At 46.3% G+C, this 24,948-nt stretch overlaps 1 protein-coding gene across 5 annotated transcripts in view; it reads right to left on the minus strand.

Moving 5' to 3' along the window:
* Positions 1–5,161: 5,161 nt before the first annotated feature.
* GRM5 (glutamate metabotropic receptor 5) overlaps positions 5,162–24,948 on the minus strand; it is a 259,147-nt gene continuing 239,360 nt past the window's right edge. For 2 of the 5 annotated variants that reach the window (XM_053385550.1, XM_053385551.1), the window contains exons 9-10: positions 19,825–19,920; positions 5,162–6,609 (exon numbers count right to left, since the gene is read on the minus strand). In XM_053385550.1, coding sequence (XP_053241525.1) covers positions 5,760–6,609; positions 19,825–19,920 — 946 coding nt within the window. In that variant the 3' untranslated portion in view covers positions 5,162–5,759. Of the gene's footprint in view, positions 6,610–19,824; positions 19,921–24,948 lie in introns of those variants that run through there. The other 3 variants (XM_053385553.1, XM_053385554.1, XM_053385555.1) reach the window with 3 other exon arrangements.

The following is a 24,948-nucleotide window of genomic DNA, read 5'->3' on the forward strand; positions in this document are numbered from 1 at the left end:
GCATTGTAAACTGCTCTGTGATGCTCAGAGGAAAAGCAGTGTATAATATTTTTTTAAAAAAATTACGGGTTTATTATTTTTTGCAACATGACGAGAGCCTTGTGCATAGTTACCTGGGAGTAGGCACCGATGACTGCAGCGGTGCTTCCTTCGAATAGCAAAGGCTGAACTTGTAAAACACACCGAGCTTTAGCAAAATATCTTCAGCCAGCTGAAATGCAACAATTAGCCTTTAATCAGCAATGTAAACAACCTTGCAAAAAGGAGTGCTACTGTTTACACTTGTAGTACCGAGTATGAACTCCATTAGAAGGGGAAAGGGAGAGTATCTAGCACCTGCTCAGTCATTTCCCTTACTCTCTGACTTTTTCTGTGCTGAAGTGTCACAAACAGCAGTAAAACTTGAAAGCCTCATCATCACCTCATTCACCATTGCAGGGTCCTTGAGGTCCCTTTCAACTCTATGTGATTTACCTTCCAGAGCAAAAAGGAGATGTACATTACCCTTGTGCTCTGGCAGATTATTTCCCGCTTTGGGGGGCGGGGAGAAAAGCACCTTGGAGCTGCCCTTCCCTATGTTCCTCCTTCGCCACCTCACTGGGAACTTTGATTCATGGCTTTCAGGTGCACCACAGATCCCTTTTCGTCCCTCCCACCCGAGAAAAAGACAAAAGGTGCCTATAACCTGCTGGGACAATCTGTTGCAAACAAAACCTAATCCAGGTTGGGGAAGCTTTTTCAGCCTAAGGGGCCACATACCAGTGGTGAAACATAGGGATCTGCCTTACACTGAATCAGACCATTGGTCCGTCTTTCTCAGTATTGTCTGCACTGACTGGCAGCACCTCTCCAGTTTTTCAGGCAAGGTGTGTCTCCTAACCCCACCTGGAGATTGAACCTGTGACCTTCTGCTTGAAAGGCAGATGGTCTACCACTCAGCTATGGCCCTTGACCAAGGGTGAGTAGTGGGTGCACTGGCGGAGGAAGGGGGCGGTCTGCCTCGGGTGCCATCTCTGATGGGGGGTGACAAAAAGGCACCCCGTGGGGAGCTCGCACCGCTGCCCCCGGGCGCGGTGGTGCAAGCTGCCGCCATCGTGCTGCTGCAGCTGCAAGCGGAGGATCGCACCGCCACCGCTGCAGCCATGAGTGGAGGATCCCGCCGCCGCCGCATGCGCACAGAGGATCACCCAGCCCCCTGCGCAGTGGATGGCCCTGCCCCCGCATGGCGGATCGCCCCCCCCGGGTGCACTGCATGGCCGCCGCCGGGCACTCATGCAGCTTATTCCGCCACTGGGTGGGTGAGACCAGATGCAGAAGTGGAATGGACCTTTGTATGGCAGGCTAGTTCCTTCACTCATCCACACAACCCTCCCTATCCTTCACCCAGAACAAGCAAGAAGCATAGTCATAGTTCTAGGACCCATTCCAGCCAGGCATATGGACCCCCAGTTAAGCTAACCATCTACTTCCCATTTGGACCGCACTGAGAAAGATCCTGACCCCTACACTCCCATGTCTGAGTATGTCACTGACACCGTGTCCTCAATTCTCAACCGACCAATAATGATCTCACATGTGCTCTTACGCAGATTGAATATGAGCACACATAGCACGGTTGTGCACCGAGACAACAAAAAACTATGCCCTATTGCTCTGAACCTCAATTGGGCTATTTTCGACCTTCTACATTCAGGATACCATTTGCGACTCAAGTAGGCCATGATACGTCTACGCATTGCCCTAGAACCCTGCACATTGCAGAGGATCCTGGGGCATATTATAGGGGACACACCCAAGTCACATGGGACACTGGCCAGACCTGTTGGGCCACAACATCTTATTGCATTTTGTCAAGAGGCCCTCAAAGCCCTGCTGATGGGCTGCATTGCAGTTTTGTGGACTAGTTGGATCTCCTGCAGGGATGGGGAACCAGTGACCCGCCATATCTGCTTGCACTTCAACCCCCATAGTCCCTGACCATAGACTTTGCTGGCTGGGACTTAGGAGAGTTGGGAGTTGAACATCAACTGGAGGACCAAAGGAGCTTTCTCACCCCTGATCTGGTGGCCCATTATATTAGCCCCATTTTTTCTTCGTTTTCAACACAACACCAGGAGTGACCAGTGTAGTGGGGCATCATCTCTGCAAAGTACCTGGATGGGGTAGCGCAGGGTGGTGTGGACGCATTGGTAGGAATGCTGAATTTGCTCTGCTTCTGAGTGCTCACACCCTGATCTGATTGCTGCCTTGCCCCATCTCCATCCAGCCTTGTGAGGGCAACTCCACAGCTCTGCCCCACAACACTGGCTTCTATTGCATTACACATTCATTGTTCAGTGAAATAAAGAATGAATTTTAAATCCACGTCTCTCCCTCCCCATCCTTCTATATATTTAGATTTCACAAGGCGGCCTCCACCTTCTTCTGTTGTTCCTCATCTCCCCGTTCTTCCCTTTGGACTTCAGGAAACACAACTTCCTTATGAAGTCAATGCAAGATTCCATGGAATCCCATAGCCCATGTCTACATGGGAACACAGGTGTACTGAGTCAGCCCACTAATCCACCCAGCGCATAAGAGCATAAGAAGAGCTTGCTGGATCAGGCCAATGGCCCCAAAGCAGATGCCTGTGGGAAACTTGCAAGCAGGATCTGAGCACAGGAGCGCTTTCCCCTCCTGTGATTTGCAGCACCTGGTGTTCAAAAGCATTCCTGCCTCCAGCTGTGGAGGCAGAGCTCAGTGTACCTTACTCAGACTGGCAGGAGGCCTCCAGGCTTTCAAGCAGGCTTCTCCCCCAGTCCTACCTGGAGATGCTGGGGACTGAAGCAGGGATCCTCTGCATGCAAAACAGATGCACTGCCATTGAGCCATGCTCCTTTGCACCAATCAAAATGGGTGGCATGGTGTCTTTATTGATTACTTATTTAACTGCTGAGTGTTAACTGCCTTCTCTCTCCCTGAAACTGCAGGGCAAAGAACATTTCAAAACACAAATTCCTTAGCAGCCTCTAGCAACTGTAATCATGGGTCTCTATCTCATATATATATATATAGGAATTTGTGTTTTGAAATGTTCTCTGCCCCGCATTTTCTGGGAGAGAGAAGGCAACCATCCAGCAGTTAAATAAGTAATCAATAAAGACACCACGCCACCCATCTCAATGGATATAAAAGGTAAAGGTAAAGGTACCCCTGCCCGTACGGGCCAGTCTTGACAGACTCTGGGGTTGTGCGCCCATCTCACTTAAGAGGCCGGGGGCCAGCGCTGTCCGGAGACACTTCCGGGTCACGTGGCCAGCGTGACAAAGCTGCATCTGGCGAGCCACCGCAGCACACGGAAACGCCGTTTACCTTCCCGCCAGTAAGCGGTCCCTATTTATCTACTTGCACCTGGGGGTGCTTTCGAACTGCTAGGTTGGCAGGCGCTGGGACCGAGCAACGGGAGCGCACCCCGCCACGGGGATTCGAACCGCCGACCTTTTGATCGGCAAGCCCTAGGCGCTGAGGCTTTTACCCACAGCGCCACCCGTGTCCCTATATATCTCAATGGATATATATAGACTTAAACCAATTTCCTGAGCTATCCAGATCAAATAAACATGGCTGAAAGATACAAGTGAAAGAACGTCTTCACATAGCAAATATCTACCACAAGATTTAGTGATGGCTACTGACTGGTCAGCTTGAGAAAGGGGATTAGATAGAAGGAAGGAGGGCAAGTCTATCAATGGCTATGAGTCATGATGGCATGATGCTTCCATGTTCAGAAGCAGGTTCTCCCCTACTAGCAGTTATTCACATGTATGTTCTCTGAATGGATAATGTATGAATTAAGAGGGCTTTGATCTCACCAAAGGGGAGGTAGACATCTTGCTGGGGATGCCATTCCAATTCTCCAGCAACAAAACCAATGCCTTGATCTGGACCTAGCTTGGCAACCCACCCCATAATGATCACACCCACGTGCCCGCCATTTCCCCAATCCACATGGCAAATGGTACACCCAAAAGCGATGGCTTCAAGAAACTTCCAATGCGATGGCTGTATTATGAGAAGCAGCCCATCACACCAGAAAGGTAACCCACGACATTCCCTCCAGCCATTGCTCATTCTTGTGCATGGCCCACGATCCAGGAAACTGAAGGAGGACAGAGGGAGCAAAGTCACATCATGAATCGGTTGCCTGCTTTAACACCCTGAAAAAGTTGGTGTGTTTGTGTGCGTCATCTCTATAAAGGAAAGAAAGCCTAAAATCTGTGGAAAACTGATGGTTGCCTAGCTGGCCAAACAGTACCGAGAATTAATCCTGAAAGGGCACGCAACCTCTCAAATTGCAGTTGCAATTGATTGGCAGAGCAGTAAGCTTGCACTCATCTCTCCCAATTAAAAGACGCATTGGGAGGGACCAGGAAGGAAGTCCCACCTCCCCTGGCAACTGTCCACATCTCTCTAGGGAGACCCACCTCTCTGATTGAGAGCAACAACTCATAGGAACACAGGAAGCTGCCTTATACCGAGTCAGCCCATTGGTCCTCCTAGCTCAGTATTGTCTACACTGATTGGCAGAAGCTTCCTGGGATTTCAGACAGGGTTCTCTTCCAGCCCTAGAACCTGGGACCTTTTACATGCTCTGTCACTGAGCTATGGCCCTTCCCTGCTCCTCGAGAACAATATCAGACAACTGACCCCTTTCCTTATGACTAAAAGACCTTTGAGCCTGGTAAAAATTTCAAACTGGCAATGTTAATGTAAGAATTTCCATAAAAATGTGTGGATTTCACTTGGGAAACACAGCTATGCTATAATAGCTCCACAGCGTCGCTAGAAAGAGAATATTCACCTCAACATTTGCCCTGGTAAGGGAATTACAAAACAGTACTCCATAAAATATTATTATTAATATTGTTATTATTAATTTTCTTTTTTGCTACTCCATTATTGGTTGGCAACATGGTGAAATAGTCAGGAAAATCCTGGAATTTTGTCGCTCTGGAGGTGAATCCAATGTTAACAAAGAAAAAAAAAATCTTTTAGATACTTAACTGAAGAGATTATTATTACTTTTCCTCATAAACAAATCTGTCGGATGAGAAGTCGTTTGGAAAGCCCTCTGTGACTGCAGTCATCCGCTGCAATGCATCAACTTACGTCTGTCAACTGGTTAGCAGTTAGAGAGAACAGGTGACTATTGGTTGAGATCTTCATTTAAAAAAACCCAAACAAATGCCTTGAACCAAAAAAAGGAGCTGGATTTGTTTTGGTCCCAGATCTGAAGTCTCTTAGAAAATGTACATTCAACGTTTTGGTCTTCCGTTTTCTTGATAAAAGGTCAAGGTTCACTTCTGGGTTAAGGAATCCAAGTAAACAAACGCTGGACGGTTGCTTAAGGTCAACCTTCCTTTTCACACTCTCTCTCCGATATGCGTTGTCCACGGTTCATTGTTATATACTAATGCAAAGCACTTGGTATGTGATTTAAGAGACTCCTTATAAGCCCTCAAAGATAGGTGCAGTTTTTTTATCTCATTTAAAAGCCCATGTTTTTAAGGCCACAAAGATCTGCTAACAGTTTTTTTTATTTTGTGTGTGTTTAAAGAGCATAACTCGCCTTTCCCTTTCCTGCTTCCGTGTTTTATTATTTATTCGAGGTGACCCAATACTCTCATTTGTGTCTGTAAACACTGGAGATCTCGGAGGGTTGGCCTCCCCTCTCTGTCGTCTTGAAGCTGTAGAGATCCAAGGTTGAACGTGAGCTACATTCACAAAGAAGAAGAACTCTGAGCGTAATCTCTTATCATAAGCGAATCGTATTTTGGCGAAGAGGGGATACACAGGGCGGATTCGGAGGCCGGGGAACTGGGCGAAGCGCTCCCGGAGTCGACAGAGTCCCTGAAGGGGGAGGGAGGCGTCAAAGCCACCAACTCTTCCAGGTCTGGCTTTGGCGCTGCTGGTGTTCCTGCCGAAGGGCCCTCTTTGACGCTGCCGCAGGACGGCTTCCTGGCCGACTGAGATGCGCCGTTGACCTCGATGGCAGGGAGAGGCTGGATCTCTGCAAACGTCGTCATGGTGGTAGGAAGCTGGATTTCTCTCGGGATCAGGTAGGAAGAGCACAGAGGAGTGGCCACCATGGCTCCCGGCGTGGTCGTGGAGAGCATCATGGAGTTGAGTTCACTGATGTTGGCGGTGAAGCGGGTCACCACGCTGCTGATCTGCTCCATCAGGGAGCCTTGGGAGGAGCTGCTCCTCTGGGTTTGCTCTGTCTGGAACGTCGGGACGTCGTCCTCCGTCCGGCTGAGTGAGGCGGTCCTCTGGCTGATGGTGCTGATGGGGGAAGGGGTCTGAGCTCGGTACTGAGCCGGGTAGTGCTCCTCTGCTTCGGAGACGTCGTAAAGCGGTTTGGCACTGGACTCTGGGAGCGGGACGGTGAGTGTGGCGCCGCTGCTGCCGCTGTGCTGGCTGCTGGCTGTGCTTTTGGAGAAAGGCTTGATCACAGCCGTTTGGTTGGGGTTCTCCTTCTTGTTGATATGAACGGAAAGCCTCTGCCAGAGGTGGGCTCCCCTGCTTGTGCTCTTCTCGTTCTGGGCCCATGTGACCGATTTCCCATTGGAGCTGCAAAACAAGGAAGAGAGAGAGGGAGAAGGAACTTAAGATTCATATCTAAGGGAGCTATTAACAGCAGGGCCATCACAAGTGGCTGGCCGGCTCAGGCAGTGTCCTGATAGCCCCAAGAGTTTGGAATGCCCATTTGCCAGCTTACCCCAGCCATGATGCTACTCAGCACTCGACCCATTACAGCAAACAGTGTTGCCTCCTTTGAATGGGAGCCAAGCTCATCTTCAGTGGCCACCTACCATTTTGGGTTACCCAAAACGCCACATGCTGGCACACAGATCTATGAAATGTATTGATTTCAGAGATCTATGGTCTGGGGTGATGCGTTTGGGGTCGCTTAAGACAGCAGGCAGCCCCCATGGATGGCAGCTGAGATTAGCTCCCGTTCAAAATCACCAGCACCCACCCAACACTGAAGCCCCCATGGAGGGCAGTGAATGGCGTCAGTAGCAGAAAAACATGTGGCGCCAGACATTGCAAACAGGGCTGTGCCCAAACCTCACTCTGTGTGTGTGTGTGTGTGTGTGTGTTGGACAGTGGAGAAGCAACGCTGGCATCACACCAAGGGCCCCCCATTGAAGTCTGGTGCCAGCGCTGAATAAACATGTCAGAATCACAGCGCCCAGGTGTCATTCCCGAAAGCTAACTGAACTAAATTTGCTAGCTGCTATCGAAAGAAGCAAGTGTCAAGATAAGTATAAGCAAATGCTGTAGTCAATCAATCAGCCTTGAAATGAACCATCATGGTACCCAAATGAAACCAGGTAGCCACCAATGGCTTCTACTGCATTCTAGAGAATGCGGAAAATTTTTCAGACTTCACAGAATCGGGGAGTTGAAAGGCTTCTTGCACACCATCTAGTTCAACCCTCTGCTCTGTGCATGGAAAAGAGAGTATTGCAAGGAGACAGCTGTACAGCAGGTCCTCCTGAAGCCGCTGAACTACAACTCCCATCAGTCCCAGAAAGAATGGCCAGTGACCAGGGAAGATGGGAGATGTAGTTCAGCAACATCTGGAGAATCAATGGTTGCCTGCAACTGCTGTACAGCCTCTCTGTGAAGACCTCCAGTTTGGAACAAAACCCACCACCTCTCCAGGTAAGCAGTTCCATTGTCAAACTACTCTTACCATCAAGGAGCTTCTTCGAATGCTCAACTGAAATTTAGCCTCCTGTAACATAAGGTCTAGCTGTGTCCTCTGGGCAGCAAAGAACAAGTCTTGGCTTTCTTCTTTTATGCAACTGTCCTACAAGTATTTGAAGAGGGCTGTCATGTCTCCTCTCCACCTGGGCTACGAGGAACAAGCCACTATGTCCATTTCACCTATGATGAAATGTTTCTGGGTCCATTCGTACAGACAAGAATGAGGAGAAGCATCATTTTCATCGGCAGAGATACCCTACAGTTCACACAGCTGTTTCAAGCCTTCTCTGCTCCGGCACACACACACAAATCCATGTAAACAAATTACACATTATTAACCAGCAATCCACATCATGGAGCATCTCCAAAGTATAAACTGTTAAGCAATGGCTGAGACAAAACAAACATGCCTGAGGCTGCAAAATAGTTCACAGACTCATCCACCTAGACAATCTTCTTATTGTAGAGTGGGCACCTCTACCGAGAACTGCACCACACACAATAACATATCACAAACACTACACACAAACGCACAACCACTTCCCTTAAGATCAGGGGAAACAATGCATGGACCAGTCGTCTGGATTTACACACTGCAGGCACATACATCACAAGACACATTGTGGAGGTGGCTCTGGTGAAACGGCATTATGCCAGTGGTGAAATCCTTCTTCAACACTTGACAAGCTAATACAGTACAAGTGGTCACACGTGTTCTGCAGTCGATGTAGGCTGCATTCACATAGCCGTTTATTCCATTTCACTAATTGTTAATTTCTGTATTATATCTGAGCTTTTCTATGACTTTTAGAATAGTGGAAGTTTAACACTCCTTTCTGTGTTCATCGGTTCCAAAAAAGAAAAGAAAAACATTTGCAATACCATTAACCCAAAGAATTGTGGGAGTGATGAAATTTGGGGCGGCATATGGCATACCTGTATGCAGTTCCTTCCATTTGTTTTCATAGGAAATCATAGGGGGTCCCAGGCATGTATGTACATAAAGGATGGAGGAGTAGAGACATTGTCCAGTGATGCTTTTTGTTTTGCCACACCACACCCACTGGTGTGAGTGCACTTCAGTGCAATATGTGCCTGCACCAGTCAGGAAGTGACTGTTCCTTAACGCAAAAGGTACTGCAGTATGGAAGCAATGTTCAAAAATTGGACTGAAGTGCTAGCATTAGGTAAAGGTAAAGGGACCCCTGACGACTCTGGGGTTGCGGCGCTCATTTCGCTTTATTGGCCGAGAGAGCTGGCATACAGCTTCTGGGTCATGTGGCCAGCATGACTAAGCTGCTTCTGGTGAACCAGAGCAGTGCACGGAAACGCCGTTTACCTTCCCGTCGGAGCAGCACCTATTTATCTACTTGCACTTTGACGTGCTTTCAAACTGCTAGGTTGGCAGGAGCTGGGACCGAGCACTGGGAGCTCACCCTGTCACAGGGATTCGAACCGCCGACCTTCTGATCGGCAAGCCCTAGGCTCTGTGGTTTAACCCACAGCACCACCCGCGTCCCATTAGGATCAGCATTAGGATCAGGAAAACTAATGCAACATTCCCCGTGTTTGAATGTACCTGTAGAGAACTGTGTTTTACATTGTGACTGGATGGGAGGAGGGGCTTTGCTGTCAAAAGTTCAGGTAAGAGGGAGCAGGAGGATGAAATGCTGGTAAAGGAGTAGCTGGGATTTGTGAGTTAATGCAGTTAGTAGCTCTGGGAGCAGAGTGGAGTATGGATGGGCAATGGTGGAGGAAAGGGGAGCGTGGGGTTTGTGGCCCAAAATAAGTCTAGGAAATTAGACCTCTGCTTCTGGAAGTTTATGTGTAAAGAAAAGAGTCAAGATAACCAGAGAAGGTGGGGGGGAATACTCACTTTCCGAGAAACTTAGTTGGAAATTTACTTGTTTTCCATTCCCACATGAATTAAATTTCTTCATACTTGGCCGATCTTTCATGGAATTCGTAGTTTAAGGGTTTATTGTCATCTTTATTGATATCTCTCCCAGACCAGAATTCAATGCGGCATCACACAAATGAAACCAAGGCAGATTTCGAAAACAGCTCAGGGAAGATATCTGAGAGAGGCTTCCCAAACTGAATCAGTGAGCATCATCATAGAAGGTCCTCACCTCATGGGATTCTCATGGTTTTCCATGGGGAAGAAGCAGGGGAATACCTGCATGGGATATTCCCTGTAGGGAAACTCACATGCTTGCAGGCTGTGGACTTTGATTCATTGTCTCAATCGACAGCTATGGGGTCATTTCAAAGTGTTGGTGTTGACCTTTAAAGCCCTAAACAGCCTGGGCCCTGTAGACCTGAAGGAGCACCTCTACCCCCATCATCCAGCCTGGACACTCAGGTCCAGCTCCGAGCGCCTTCTGGCGGTTCCCTCACTACAGTGTGAAGCTACAGTGAACCAGGCAGAGGGCCTTCTTGGTAGTGGCACCCACCCTGTGGAACGCCCTCCCATCAGATGTCAAGAAGATAAGTAATTATATAACATTTAGGAAACATCTGAAGGCAGCCATTTTTATGGTTTGCTGTTTTATTATGTTTTTATATATGCTGGAAGCTGCCCAGAGTGGCTAGGGAAACCTAGTCAGATGGGCAGGGTACAAATAATAAAATTATTATTACAGTGGGGGTTAGGAAATGCAGCTAAATGCCCCTCCCCAAAGCAAGGTAGCCACAGTGAGGCTGTGACATGTGTTATTATGATGGTCTTTCTCTTTCACCCTGAGAATTAGGGGTTGGGTTTCCTGACCTGGGACCTCCAGACTGTTCAGAACGCTTGAATAGAGAGAGTTAGCAGTCTTTTGATGAGGAAGTCTTGCGTGCATATATTCATTTCCCTCACATACTGTCCACCTAGGTTCTGAGAGGATTGTCCAGCCATTCAGGGTGACTACACAACTGGCCTTGTTGGGAGCTAATTGCCTAATTACAGGCCACCTGCTTGACAGAGCAGAAGTGTGTCATTTAATAGCCAGGGAGGCAGTGAGTCTCCTGTCAGCGGCTGCCACCCCAAGCTGGGCTCTTTGCCATGTCCATATATCGAAAGTGCCAGACTGGTTCCTTTTCTTTCTTTCTTTTTTTTTACTGTAGAGCTCTGTGTCACGTTCATGTAGCAAATTAAGCCTCTTCGCTCCCTAAAGTGCGTCAATCATAAAAACCAGTGGCATTTCCAGGAAATTGGAGGCAGAAGGCCACTTTTAAATTCCCTTCTCCCACCCACCCACCCACCCCCACCCAAATAGGCCTCGGGACGCATGTGTCACTCTCTTTGCCCATCCGGGAGGTTTAACTGAGGGGGTCAGTCAGATCGCATCACTGGCTTTCTCGTTGAGGGAAAACAAAGCGACATTCGACAAACATGCAAAAGTCATTGTCCCTCCTCAAATACTGAAGGCAGCTTTCCACAGAATGCAGTCCCAATGCTTTTTATCCCTCGAATAATCTTTCACCTTCGTCATCCCTGTCACAAGGTGTCCTTATCGCTGTTAAGATTTTGGTTGGGTTTTCCAACCTTTGCCAAGCTCACAGGCAGGCAAGCACACACACCCCTCTCTCCCTTTCTCTCTCTCTAACCCACAGAGGAATGGATGAATCTGTCATTTTTTGTTTCTCTCAATTTCCTATTATTCCATTTTTTTGCATTTTTGCACATTTTCACATCAGTTTCTTTTCCCTTTTTTAAAAGTCTCATGAAAATTCATTATAACGTTTGTTTCTCCTATCCATAGCTGTCAACGTTTCTCTTTTTTAAAGGGAAATTCCCTTATTCCGAATAGGATTCCTCGCAAGAAAAGGGAAAAGTTGACAGCTATGCTCCTATCATGCCTTTTCCCCACAGTGGGACATAGGAAACTTTCTTATACTGAATCAGGTCAATGGCTCACCTAATTCAGCATTGTCTTCACCGACTGGCAGAAGCTCTCCAGGGTTTCAGCGGGGGACATTCCCATTCCTAACTGGAGATGCTAGGACTTGAACCTGGGACTTTCTGCATGCAAAGCAGACCCTCCACCACTGAGCTATGGGCTGCCTCCCCCCATATCTTTGTTACTTGAGGCAGAACAACCTAGGTACATTCTCAGAAGCCCCTTCGCACACTCAGAACTTGTGCATGTCAAATGCTTGAACAGAAATAATGAAGGAAGATTTCTGCTGGCTCAGACCGATGTCCCATTATGCCATGAAATCATACAATCGTGGAATTGGAGAATTGGAAGGGACCCGAGCATCATCTAATTCAACCCCCTGCAACGCAGGAATCTTTTGACCAATGTGGGGTTCAAACCTACAATCCTGAGGTTAAGCGTCTCATGCTCTACCGACTGAGCTATCCAGCATCGTGTTATGACAGCAGCCGACAAATGCCTGTAAAAAGCCCAGAAGCAGAACCTGATGGCAACAGCACTCTCCCCTCTTGCAGTTCCCAGGAATTTGGGGGCATCAATATCTCATTGAATGTGCAGCATTTTCTGGCAAACTCACTGCTGTAAAAAATCTCTGCACCTTTGTAATTATTTTTTAAAGAGCACAGATGAGTGCTTATGGCGGTGGATAAATCAAGTTAAAATGCTGTTTTTCTTCTCCTCCTCCTCTGTAGTTGCAGCTGCAAGATAGTAAAAGTCACCTTAGGCTTCCATTTGGGGGGGGGGGAGACACTCAAAGCTTTGGCTGGAGCCGCGAGCCTACCATAAAAACAAACAGCAGCATAGCTCTGTAGTGTCTCAGATCTGCCTAACTGCTGAGCTATATAAGGGCTTGTGACATGCAGGCCGAACAAGCCAGGCTTTGCACAAGAAAGACATGCAAAGTGATGGAACACACCACGTCCCCAGCTCAGTTCCCAGCCTGTCCTGTGGCTGTGTGAAAATCTGGTAAGCTGCTATTGGTCAGCGCAGACAGTGCTGCCCTAGAGGACCAATAGCCTGACTCTGCATAAAGCAATTGAATAGGTTTTTAAGAGTTGGGAGAAACCTGAGACGTTATGTAGTGGAACCCCCTGCTCAATGGAGCAATCTTGCAACCACAACAGGGCCAGGGCCACGGCCTTCTCAGTGATGGCTCCGACCTGGTGGAATGCTCTGTCCCATGAGACTAGGGCCCTTCAGAATTTAACCTCCTTCCGTCGGGCCTGTAAGACAGAGCTATTCCGCGCCTGGCTTTCAATTTGAACTTAGCCTGATCTTTTATTCCCCTTCCTTCCCTCGCCTCCCCTTTTTATGAAGATTACCCGCTCTGGGATCCCACAGCTAATTCTCCCCTGGTCTCCTCGCTGGCCCAAATAGGACTAATTTAGCCTGCTAGCCCTGGTGATCATCTAATGTTTATTGGATGGATTTCCCCCCTAAATTGATTTATGAATTCTGAATTTATTGTTATTCACATTTTATACTGCATTTTTTGTTGCATCAATTATGTGTTTTAAATTTGTTGTTAGCCGTCCTGAGCCCGGTTTTCTGAACCAGGAAGGGCAGGGTATAAATAAAAATTTATTATTATTATTATCCTCAGAACAACCCTGTGAGATCATTTGGCCTATTATTATTATTATTATTATTATTATTATTATTATTATTATTATTATTATAACAACCCTCTGTTAAAATACCTCCATCAAAGGTCCAGAGAACCCTGTTGAAGTGTTAGGCCTGAACAGGAAATATGAACATTAGTAGGAGGCAGGAGACCAAAGGCCCAACTAGTCCAGCACCCTTTTGTCGAAGGAGCCTGTGAGAAGCCCTCAGCAGTTCTTTCCCCATTTGTGCCCCCCAGAAACTGGTATTCAGAGCCTTATTGCCTCCAACAGTGTACAGAGTAGATAGCCATATCTTCTGTTGATTTGCCTAATCCTCTTCTAAAGTTGGTGGCCATCACAACTTCCTGTGGGAATAAATCAGCAGTGTTGTGCAATTCACTGGCACCCGGTGTGCATGCACACATGCAATGGGTGGGACCAGGTACTGGGTAATCAGGGTAAACAAAATCCTGCTATGCCAGCCTAACTTTCACTGCTGCCACTGGGCATGGAGGGTTCACGGGGCTGTGCTGCGCTGCACCACTCTGCCTGTCTGCCTGCCTATGGGTGCATCCCCCCACACTAACCAGGCGGCCATTCAGTGAGGGGCCGGGGGTGCTGTGGCACTGCCAGACTGGACTCTGGGACCCAGAGACCCCCAATGACAGGCACCTGGGGCCATGGACTCCTCATAGGGGAGTTACTGCAGCCCCTTGATCATTTGGGTTGCCTTTTTCGGAACCTTTACTTACTCTACAATATCCCTTTTGATGTGGGGCAGCCGCAATTATACACAATGCCCCTACTTCTGCATGCCCCAAATTTTCTATGTTGAATGAGGAGGGTCTGAAGGGGACCTCTGCTCGTGTTTGCTTGAACATGAGTAGAAGTCTCCATGAGATAGAGAACCCTCCTTTTTCAGGGTTCCTGATGACACAGGGCTTCTACTCAACGTTAAAGCAAACTAGAGTAGTAGGTAGTCCTCTTTGTACGTTCCCCATTCAGTAGGAGAAGGCCGAGATCAGAGACGGGGTGGTCTGGAGCACACATGGATGTTGTGGAAGGGGATGAGTGAGTAGGACTCCATGCCTCCTCTTAGCACCCATATTTCCTGTTCAGGCATTGCAGCCAAACAGAACTTAGATGTTCCTCCTTCTCTGGATTCTAGGTGTTAGAATGGACCATGCAAACCAATTTGGGCTTCAAAGGTTGGAAGCTGCGTCGTGGCCATGTTGTGTACAATGATACCCTGGGAAAAGTCAATGCATCAGCTCAAACAGTAACAGGAGCCTGACAACATCATGTTCACTGAGCTGGAAAGGTGGTTTCTCCCAAGCAATTTCCTTCCACGGAAAGCAAGTCGGAGAAAACCACAAAATGGGAGCTGTTGCACAAACATGAAACATGGTTGACCACAAAACATGAAACAGGTTGACCACAAACTTGACATGAGCCAACAGTGTGACGCGGCAGCTAAAAAAGCCAATGCAATTCTGGGCTGCATCAATAGGAGTATAGCATCTAGATCAAGGGAAGTAATAGTGCCACTGTATTCTGCTCTGGTCAGACCTCACCTGGAGTACTGTGTCCAGTTCTGGGCACCACAGTTCAAGAAGGACACTGACAAACTGGAACGTGTCCAGAGGAGGGCAACCAAAATGGTCAAAGGTCTGGAAACGATGCCTTATGAGGAACGGCTAAGGGAGCTGGGCATGTTTAGCCTGGAGAAGAGGAGGTTAAGGGGTGATATGATAGCCATGTTCAAATATATAAAAGGATGTCACATAGAGGAGGGAGAAAGGTTGTTTTCTGCTGCTCCAGAGAATTGGACACGGAGCAATGGATCCAAACTACAAGAAAGAAGATTCCACCTAAACATTAGGAAGAACTTCCTGACAGTAAGAGCTGTTCGACAGTGGAATTTGCTGCCAAGGAGTGTGGTGGAGTCTCCTTATTTGGAGGTCTTTAAGCAGAGGCTTGACAACCATATGTCAGGAGTGCTCTGATGGTGTTTCCTGCTTGGCAGGGGGTTGGACTCGATGGCCCTTGTGGTCTCTTCCAACTCTATGATTCTATGATTCTATGAAACATTTTTATGTGCATGATGTTAGTTGTTTGCAAGGCACTTTTATATTTGAGCAACAATCAGTCACAAGCCACCCACTAATAGCTTTCACTTCCATCATCTAAAATCAATTATGTGATGGGATGTTTTATGAGGCTGTCAAAACATCGATTCCTTGGTAGCGCGGCTATGACTTTGGCTTAAAATTACCGACTTAATTAAATGCAACAAATAAGAAACGTATATCTATCTCGCAACAGCTTGCATGAGGGTTTGTCTCTGTGATGATAAGTCAGCCAATCTCAATGCCTTAAATCTGGGGCAGGGAACCTACAGCCCTCCAGATGTTTCTGGGCTACGGACTCTCCTCATCCCTGAACATTGATCTTGCTGGCTGGAGCTGATGGGAGCAGGAATCCATCACCATCCAGGGAGTTAAAGGTCCTTCATCCCTGCCATGATTTATCCCCGTGTTGGCACCAGAAAATAACTAGAACAACACAAGTTAAATATCTGTGCCTACATGAAAAGAAAAAATGGTTTCTGCTCTTCTAGCCTCAGTTCCTTCTGTTGTCACATCCATCACTGGGTTTTATCAACATTCATATAATGAAGACTTAGACAATCCTTTCCCAAAAGGCAGATGTGGGGAATCTTTGGCCTTCCAGATGTTGCTGAACTACAGTACCCATCATTCACCAGGCACTAGCCATGCTTGCTGGGGTTGATGGGAACTGTAGTCCAGCAGCATCTGGAAAGTCAAAAGTTCCCTAAACCTGACCTAAGGAATTGTGGAAACAATTGTTTTATTGGCTGCAGTGTTTATTTATCTTCTTGGTCTACACTGTGCAAGGCAAGGGAAGTACAGGATTGGTTGCCAAAGCCCATTGTGCCAAGGCTGTGTTATCGGTGCAAAACATGAGCATTAATCCAAAGCAGGGCTGGCTGATATCTGGTTTTCAACATTGTGATATATCATCATGGCTGAAATAAGGATGGAGCTATGTAGAGGCATTGGCTGACTTCACAGTTATCCCCTCTGCAGGAGGCTGCAGAGAGTTGAGCCAGCAGAGTCAACAGGGGCTGCAGGAATCGAGAGAAACATTGGTTGTCTTCATGGTTTCCCCCACATTTTGATTTTTTGCATCTCACACGCACGCACACACACCATGATTCTTGATATATTGCCAGGTCAAAAATTATGAAACCGATATCACAATATGGACTTCAAACCTGTTATGGACGATATATTGCACAGCCTGAATTCAAAGACATGAACAAGTTTCATATTCCAAACAGTCTCACAGCACACACACTCACTTGTCACACAGTTGACATGGTAAGGTCATGCATCAATGCATCAATGCTCCAAAGCACTGTTGCAGATTCACCACACCAAGACTGACATGTCTGTGGCCTGCAGAGGAAAGCGGAATTCTCCCACCAGACATGCATATCTAAAATTCTCTCTTGGGTTTGCTGGTAGACCTTTGCTCTACCTGTGAGACTTCTGTACCAAAATTCCTTGGAAGTAAAGCCCCACTGATTTCAGGCACATTTACCTCCATGCAAGTAGAAACGTCCTCAGCCTATTTAATAAGATTTAAGCTAGCAAATGTAGGGCATCTTCCTCAAGAGCGTGCTGTCTCTCAGCTCTACTGAAATGAAATTCATCATGCTATAGAATGAACAATAGCTCTTCACTGGAGGGAAAATATACAGGACAAAGATTGCATATACTGTGGGGAAGCAGCCCCCTCCCCGCTGTCAACAGGCTAAATCGGCATATGAGTAATTGATATTTGCATGCACTTTTCTTCCCCACCAATTTGCTTCTTGTTCTTCAACTGAATTGCTGTTCTTTTTCCAGAACAGATCAATCAAGTTAGAAACGGGCACAGCCACGACAAGAGAGAGAAAAAGAGGGAAGAGAGAGATGGAGGAGGGCAGAGAGAGAGAGAGAGAGGATGCCACACAGAGAGGTTGACAAACAAACAGAAGCTGTGGATCAATCCTGAGCAGATGTGTGAACACAATCGACCACTGCTGACATCATTGAAGCCCAACAAGGGAATAGAAAGACAGAACAGCAGGGATTAAATTGATGACCTGAACAACTCAAGAGATCGCCATGGAAGGAACACCCGGGAGTCCATTAAAAAGGATTGTTATTCATTTTGAATGATGCTTTGTAGCTTATCCAAATGCTTTTGGAGAAGGTTGACTTTCGTATTTTTTTGTGGGGACACACACTGTTTTCCATTCTGAAATCCTGTCCACAATTTGTCACCGAGGTGGTCAGGCTCTAAAATAATGACGGAGACATGTCACCGTAAGAACTTGACAATGATGGAGAACTATCATTCAGGCATATTTGGGATATTAGATGTAGCACCCAGAGAGGAATATCAACACTAAAACGGGAAAATCCTTTATCTCTTACGGTTTTAGCAACCAAGTTTATACTCCTTGCAAGTGACACTGTAAACTTTCTACTTCATCTTGATTAAAAGTTGGTTCAGCTGTCAGATGAGATTGCTCTATAGATCTGGATCTGCCTGTTCATGATTCCTGGCTAAAATGACAAATCCTACTATCTCTGGTCAGAATCTAATTTTTCACAGTGTCACGGATATTACACTATACTGTAGATGCTTTAATTTTTCTGGAATGGCTACTGATATATTAATCTATCTCCAAATAAAGTACAGATCATATTTTATTTTAACAAAATCAAGTCATACCCAAATGAGGATGGTCCATGAGAAATAATTAAGAAGTTGACAATGTAAATAATTAAGTGTAATAATTTTTTGAAGGAATTACACAGCCCTAAAGTGAGCTTCAGAAGAATTTTGGGTAACTGATTTCAATTTCATTCAGAAGGCAGAATGGTTTGTTTTCATAAATAGGAAGAATGTTGGGTCATTAATGTTCATGGCTACAGGTTTATCTCAAATTTGGTGAAAGCTCAATTTATCATCCAAGGTCATAAAGGCACTTAAAGTTTTGTTTATCAGTTGATGGTCAATAAATTTTGGGTTAAGAGACGTGTCAACGTGATAAGCTAAATATATGGATGGAATGATAGTTGTAAAAGTTGATGTATTGATATTAGAGCTGTCAAAAGGAAATATAGAGCTTGCCATATCTGGAAGAAATATGCATGTCTCCAAGTTTATGCTGATGAAGAATTTTTAGGGAAAGTAATTTAGCAAGAATGAATAAACGTCCTTTGTGCATGTTAAAGTTGCTGGGGGGAATGCTTAGAAACAAAATAGCTTGGACTGTGAATATAATTTATGAGCCAGTGACATGTCAGCTCCACAGGAGAAAATTCTCAAAAACAGGATAAATATCATCCGAACTCCTAGCTCCCTGCCATCTGAAGCTCACTTGCCTGCTCCTGGGCTGGCAGCATCTGACAAGAACTAGTAAGACCTGGAAAATTAGAGAAAAAATTGCTTCCCTATTTTGAAGGCAGGTTCACCTTCGAATGCGAACTGAGTCACATTTCTCTCCCCTTCTCTTGGCTGAAGAGTCCTTCATTGCTTGTATCTCATCCTATACAAGAGAAAGAGTCGTAAGTGCAGATGCATTTGGTGGACATAAGTAGAACTCTATACTGGAGGCCAGGTGAGAGATTTTGGGAGGTAGGATTGAGCTCCCCAAGCTGCTTATTAATTTCTTTGTTTATTGTCTTCACGCTCATTGCAGTACAGAGTCCTTCAGTGGCGATCTCTGGGTTTGTTCAGACATCCTTTAAGCTCTTGGCATGCATTTTGTAGTGCTGTCATTGTCGACTATGCATGCCTGAGAGTACTTCAGTAATGCCAAGAGTGCCCCAGGAAGCCCTTGTCTGATCATTACAATGCATCACTGGTATTAAAATAAAAAGGATAAAGCCAGTGGCACATTTGTAACAAATTCACCATGTGTGTAGCCCAGAGCAACACATGCCAGAGACCGATGCTGATGATTCTTTGCCATCTGGGCTAGGCCAAACACATACCAGCAGGGGGGATGTTTTGTTGCAAAGAGTCTCCTTTTTGGTGGCAAAAGAACGAATCGCGGACAAAACGGTTCCCGCCACTGAGAAAGACAGTGTCCGTCTTGCAGCTAGGGTTGCCAGCTTCTGTTTAAGCTGACCTTTCTTTGCTCCTTGATCAACAAACATGAGGCAGTAACACTTCCATTCTCCGTGCAGTTGCCCCCTTCACCTGCTGTAGATCAAGCTGTTGTTACAGACTCAAGAGGAGACCAGGTTGGCTTAGCAACCCTGTTTGCAGGTTCCGACAACATACAAGGAAACAAGGAGCGGTGGCGTCCGAGCTTCTACAGACATGTCGTATGGGATGTACAGCGCTGACACATTGAGGAGGTGGGTTACAATGTCTCTCGAGATGCTCCTCCGACTGACAGACATCTCACTGGGAAAGGAGGGGGTTGCGGCGCTCATGCTTTTGCTTACCTGCTCATGGTCGCTCTCCCACCATTTCCCATACTCCCTTTTGGAGTGAAACATTCTATTTCCGACTTGTGCTGGGTCAGCTTCCTGCCTTTGTACCTAACACATCAGGACGAGGACAGGAGCAACAAAAACAGAGAGAAGTGACCATGTGCTCGGGAGTCACCCTGTCGTACGGCGGCTGTGCAAAGGGAGGGAGAGGAAGGCACATGCGCATATCACAGTGAGCCTCCCAAAGGCCTCTGCTGCCATAGACCTTACAGCCCTAAGTGTGGACCACTTGGTTCCTTTGGCGTGTGTTTGTGTGTTTGGCAAACAGGATCCAAAATACCAGCCCTTTTACCATGTGATATATGCTTAAGAACCCCACCCCAAGCAAGGGGGAATGAACAGATTGGGAGGAGAAGTTGTAGGAAGGAGACGTTGTAAGGGGAAAGTGCTCCTCTGGTGAAAATCAGCCTCTCCTGTGGTTCATGTGCTGATTGGAAGCAGCTACCAGGAGTGGAGGGGATTATTCCACATGCGGACATGGGATTCCACCTTGGAAAGTGTAGACAAGGATAGGGAAACTGTGGACCTTCAGATGCTGTTTGGAACCCAGCCCCCTTCAGCCCCAGCCAGCATGGCCAATGGTCAGGGATGGTGGAAGTTGCAGTTTGGCAACATCTGGAGGGTCAAAGTTTCCCCATCCTTGGTTTGGGCCATGTTCAGCATCTGCTGGTGGTATTCCATTTCTTTCATTAAATCCCATTAGTACTTAGTATCATTATTTAAGTGCCCTCATTAGTAGCATCTAAATAACAAAATATAATAGGGATCCCATTTACTGGCCATCAGTTAATGTGTGGGGAAAAGCCAAAAGGAGCAGGAAACCCATAGGTGAGAACTGAGTTAGTGTTGCAGGAAAATAATATCGGTACCGCCGGTGCTTGTATTGTGCTTTGGGGAGCAAAATTGTGGGGGACTATGGGTGTGGTGGGAGAGACAGCTGTAACACGCTCATTGAGAGGAGGAGTAGCTTCCCAGATATGGTTAGACTCCAACTCCCATCATCACTGACCACTGGCTATACTGGCTGGGATTGATGGGAGTTGGGAGTCAAACAGCATCTCTGATCTGGTGCATCCAAAACAACTGGCTTCTCAGCTCCAAATACACCCAAAACGGAGCAGCGAGCTTCAGAACGCACGTCAAAGTGGCATTTGTGATGTAGCCGGAGCATCGATTAATATCTCTGACCAATTACTGATTCCACCAAAGCAGTGTTCTGTGCAAGGTTGTGCCGAGATTGCAGGCTATAAATGAGAACCATGCAGGGTAGACAGAGAGATAATATGCATACGTACTAACTCTTGTCAGGGTTCCTAAATGAATGAAAAAGCGGAGGCACTTTGGCTGCACTTGAAACCACTGAAAGATACAAAGGAAGTCAAACTGGATCACAGGAGTCCTCTTCCGGAGACAAAGGAGCCTTCGCTCATATTGGGAGGGAAAGAAAAGCGCCCAAGAGGAAGAAAGGAACCAAGAAAAAATTACAGATCATGTCCTAGGGAGGGGAAAATCAACAAAAGGAGGCCATGACATCCTGATACTGAATGCAGTGTGAACTTCTATAAGCAGAAGCTTGCTCCATTAGAAGTATGGTGCTGTTTTGGGTCATCACCACAAGGGCAAAATGTATCCTCTCCTTCAAGGGTGGGAATCTGTGGCCCTCCAGATGTTTTTAGTCATTCCCCAGGGAGGAATTGCGGAGTGTAGAGGGGAGGAGAAGAGAAAGATTGCTTGCACGAGCTGCCTTTTGTTCACTGCACACATTGAATACAACCCACAGAAAAACCACATGATACCACCTCCAGTAATCTATTTCTGACATCCGGTGAATTCATTCTAGCCAGGGATTAGAGCAGAAAATTAGGGGGAAATTCTGGTGATCCTCTGGCTATTGCTGGACTACAACTCCCATCATGCTTGCTGGCTGGGCATGTTGGAGTGGCTGATGGGAGCCGGAGTCCAACAGCAGCCCCAGGGCCCCAGGTTCTCTGCCTGTGGAATAGAAAGCATGTCCACTACAAACTGGTTTAGCCATCATTCTCTCTCCCTAGTGAACTCTGGGCATTGTAGTTGTACGAGAAGGATGAGGGATCCTAAACAGAGAATGTTTGGCACTCACACCAAATTGCGGCTCCCAAAAGTCTATGCAGTAGATGGTATAAGTTTGAAGTAAAGGTATACTCTTAGCATTACAATGGGATATGGCTATTATCTATAAAAACCAAAGAGTGAAATACATAATTCTACTCTGGATGCAAGCCTCAAAACATGCGTAGCAGTAACTGGTGCATGAAAACCATAGATTTGTAGTTCCAAGGAGGAGAGGAGGGCAGAAAGACCACAATTCTGCTATGATGGAATGGCTCTGCTTCTCAAACCAGACTTCCTTGCCATGAAATTGTGGAATTCTGAAGTCCATGTAGACTGGGATGAGGAAATCCTCTAGATTTGAATTCATTATTTAAAAGCTGCAATTCATGACCATACACTGTTGTCATGTTTGTTGATAAAACTTAATAAACACAATGGAAAACAAAACCTGCAGAGTCTTTGGGGCAGAGACTCAAAGTATGTTCTTAAGTACCTGAAAAACACTTTGCAATGCATATGTGGGCACCATAATAACAATTCTTAAGCTCAGGCATGTATCAAATGAGACAGTGGGGGATATGTAATTGGAACATGGAAGCTGAGAGAGGGGACAGGCAGCATGCCTCTGAATATCAGTTGCTGGGAATCAAAAATGAAGAGTGTCTGTTGCACTCAGGTGCTGCTTTCAGGCTTCCCGTAGACAACTGGTTGTCCACTGTGATAATAAGTTCTTAAGTTTTTAAAAGCAAGCACGTTGCACTGGTAGTAATTAAAAGAGGAGTTATTGATGTGCACCACTGCCAGACCTATCCATAGGACCTTCTCATTTTATCTCTGTGGTCTGTGTAAACCCTTGGGGTGCCAAACTCTGTAGTGCAAGGTCTCAGCATCAAAAGATCCCTAGAACTGAGTGTCAGGATTGCAGGTGAGAATTGCCGGCTGGTGTGCAAACTTCAGACATCACAACAACTGAATTGTTCAAGTTTGTTCTTATTAAATGCAAATCACATTTCAATTTAAAGCCTTCCTCTCAGGCTAGTTTTCTCCTCCTCCTCCTCCTCCTCCTCCTCCTCCTCCTCCTCCTCCTCCTCCTGAAATCTCTTTCTGAATCCTTTCAATAGTATCCATTTAATATCTAGGGTTATCTATGTAACGTGGCAGTTTCATAACTGTATCATTAACCCCCCCAATAGCATTTGTAGTTTGGGTCAAGGGTATTGACAATTCCATAGGAATTCCTTAGAGAATCTCCCAGAAGCACAACTAATAAAGCCGTTTTAAGTCTGTGGTGTTCATATGCCCCAAGATAATTCTCTTTGAAGAAGAACATCAAATTCTATTCCCCCAAGGAAGGCTTTAAATTAAAATGCACGGGTTGTGGTTTGCAGAGTGCTTACAAATAAGTCCTAGTCATCCATGCCTCCGTGAGCAAAGTAAATGTGTAGCTCTGTTGCACCTGCCTTATGGACACCATTGGAACACCTTGGTCAGTATTGTTTACAGTGACTGGCCATGGCTCTCCAGAATTCCAGACAGGGAATCCTACCTGGAGAATCCAATGGACATTTGCTCTGATTCAGCAGTAAATATTGATGGGGTTTTTTAGTGGAAAGTAGTGGGGCAAGGACAAGACTGGATGAGCCCTGAGCTGCGGCCTTTCCCCATGGGGAACCCTGCACAACCAGGGGTCCTGATTGTGTGGAGCACCTACACATGCACAACTGTCACTGGTAAGTGATTCATAGCGCCATAATTGCTCCTTAATTAGTCAACTTCTGCTGCCTGCAAAAGGGGAAGGGATGGATGGAGCTACTCTCCCAGTCTTTATTTTATAGTGAAATCCAGTATAAAAGGAAAGGGGGGGGGAGAGTTAAGCAAGGGGAAAACAGTAATTAAAGCCTTTCTGCCAGGGGAAATTAATCTCCCAGCCATTCTGAACAGGAAGCAGCAGATCTGTTGACAGTTCTGCTTTTGGTTAAAATCACAGTAGCCTCTCAAAGGCTCAGCAGTCTTCTGATTTAGCTTCCTGGAGACACCATAGGACCACATGTCATAAGACAATGAGAAGGGTAAGGCTTCCTGCTCTCACTTGGAAGTATCGTGGGACAGAAATGGCACCTAAGGGCCACCCACACATCCCCGCACCTGTCTGTGACTTTCACCCTCCCCCACACACCTGTGCTACCTTCCTAAGAATAGGGCAGCCCAATTGCGGTTGGGGGTGGACTATGAAGTTCTGGTGTTTTGAACATAATGCTATATGCATAAATATTAATAGAGGAATTAAGGTAAATGCATAGTGAGCGGTGATTGGATGAGCCTTTGAAAGAGAGTTTGAATGCTGATGGCGATGAACTATGGAGAACTGGCCAAATTGACATACAAAATGTGAGACAAAAACAACTGTGATTTCAAGGAGGAATGGGAACTTTACACAAATTACTTAAATTATGTAGGTGACTGTATGGTTTGATAATTTGTTATGTGGAAATTGAGCAATAAAAATATTTTTCCCCCAAAAAATGAATGCTGGTGGCAAGTCAACCTTGAGAGTAGGGTCAGGGAATAGGTGACTGATGGTGTGGAAGTTGATGGTGGATGAGAAGCAGACTTGGACTTTTAAATAGGATCTGTTTTATAGCAGCCATTGCAATAAAGTAATGTGTTTAGCCTAGATAAGAGGAGACTGAGAGCTGATATGGCAGCCATCTTCAAATCTCTAAAAGGCCAAGATATGGAAGACAGAGGAAGCTTGTTTTCTTGTGCTGGGGGGGGGGGGGTAAGGACCTGAATCAATAGCTTCATGTTGCAAGAAAAAGAGACTCCTTTCTTAGACATACATCAGGAATAACTTTCTTGGATAAACATCAGGAAGAACTTTCTGGTGGCAAGAGCTGTTTGACAGTGGAACAGACTCCCTAGGGAGGTGGTGGAGTATTTTCAGCAAAGGTTGGGTGTCTATCTGTTGTGGATGCTTTCACTGAA

This window comes from Podarcis raffonei, chromosome 4 (assembly GCF_027172205.1).
Source record: "Podarcis raffonei isolate rPodRaf1 chromosome 4, rPodRaf1.pri, whole genome shotgun sequence".
Taxonomy (NCBI): domain Eukaryota; kingdom Metazoa; phylum Chordata; class Lepidosauria; order Squamata; family Lacertidae; genus Podarcis; species Podarcis raffonei.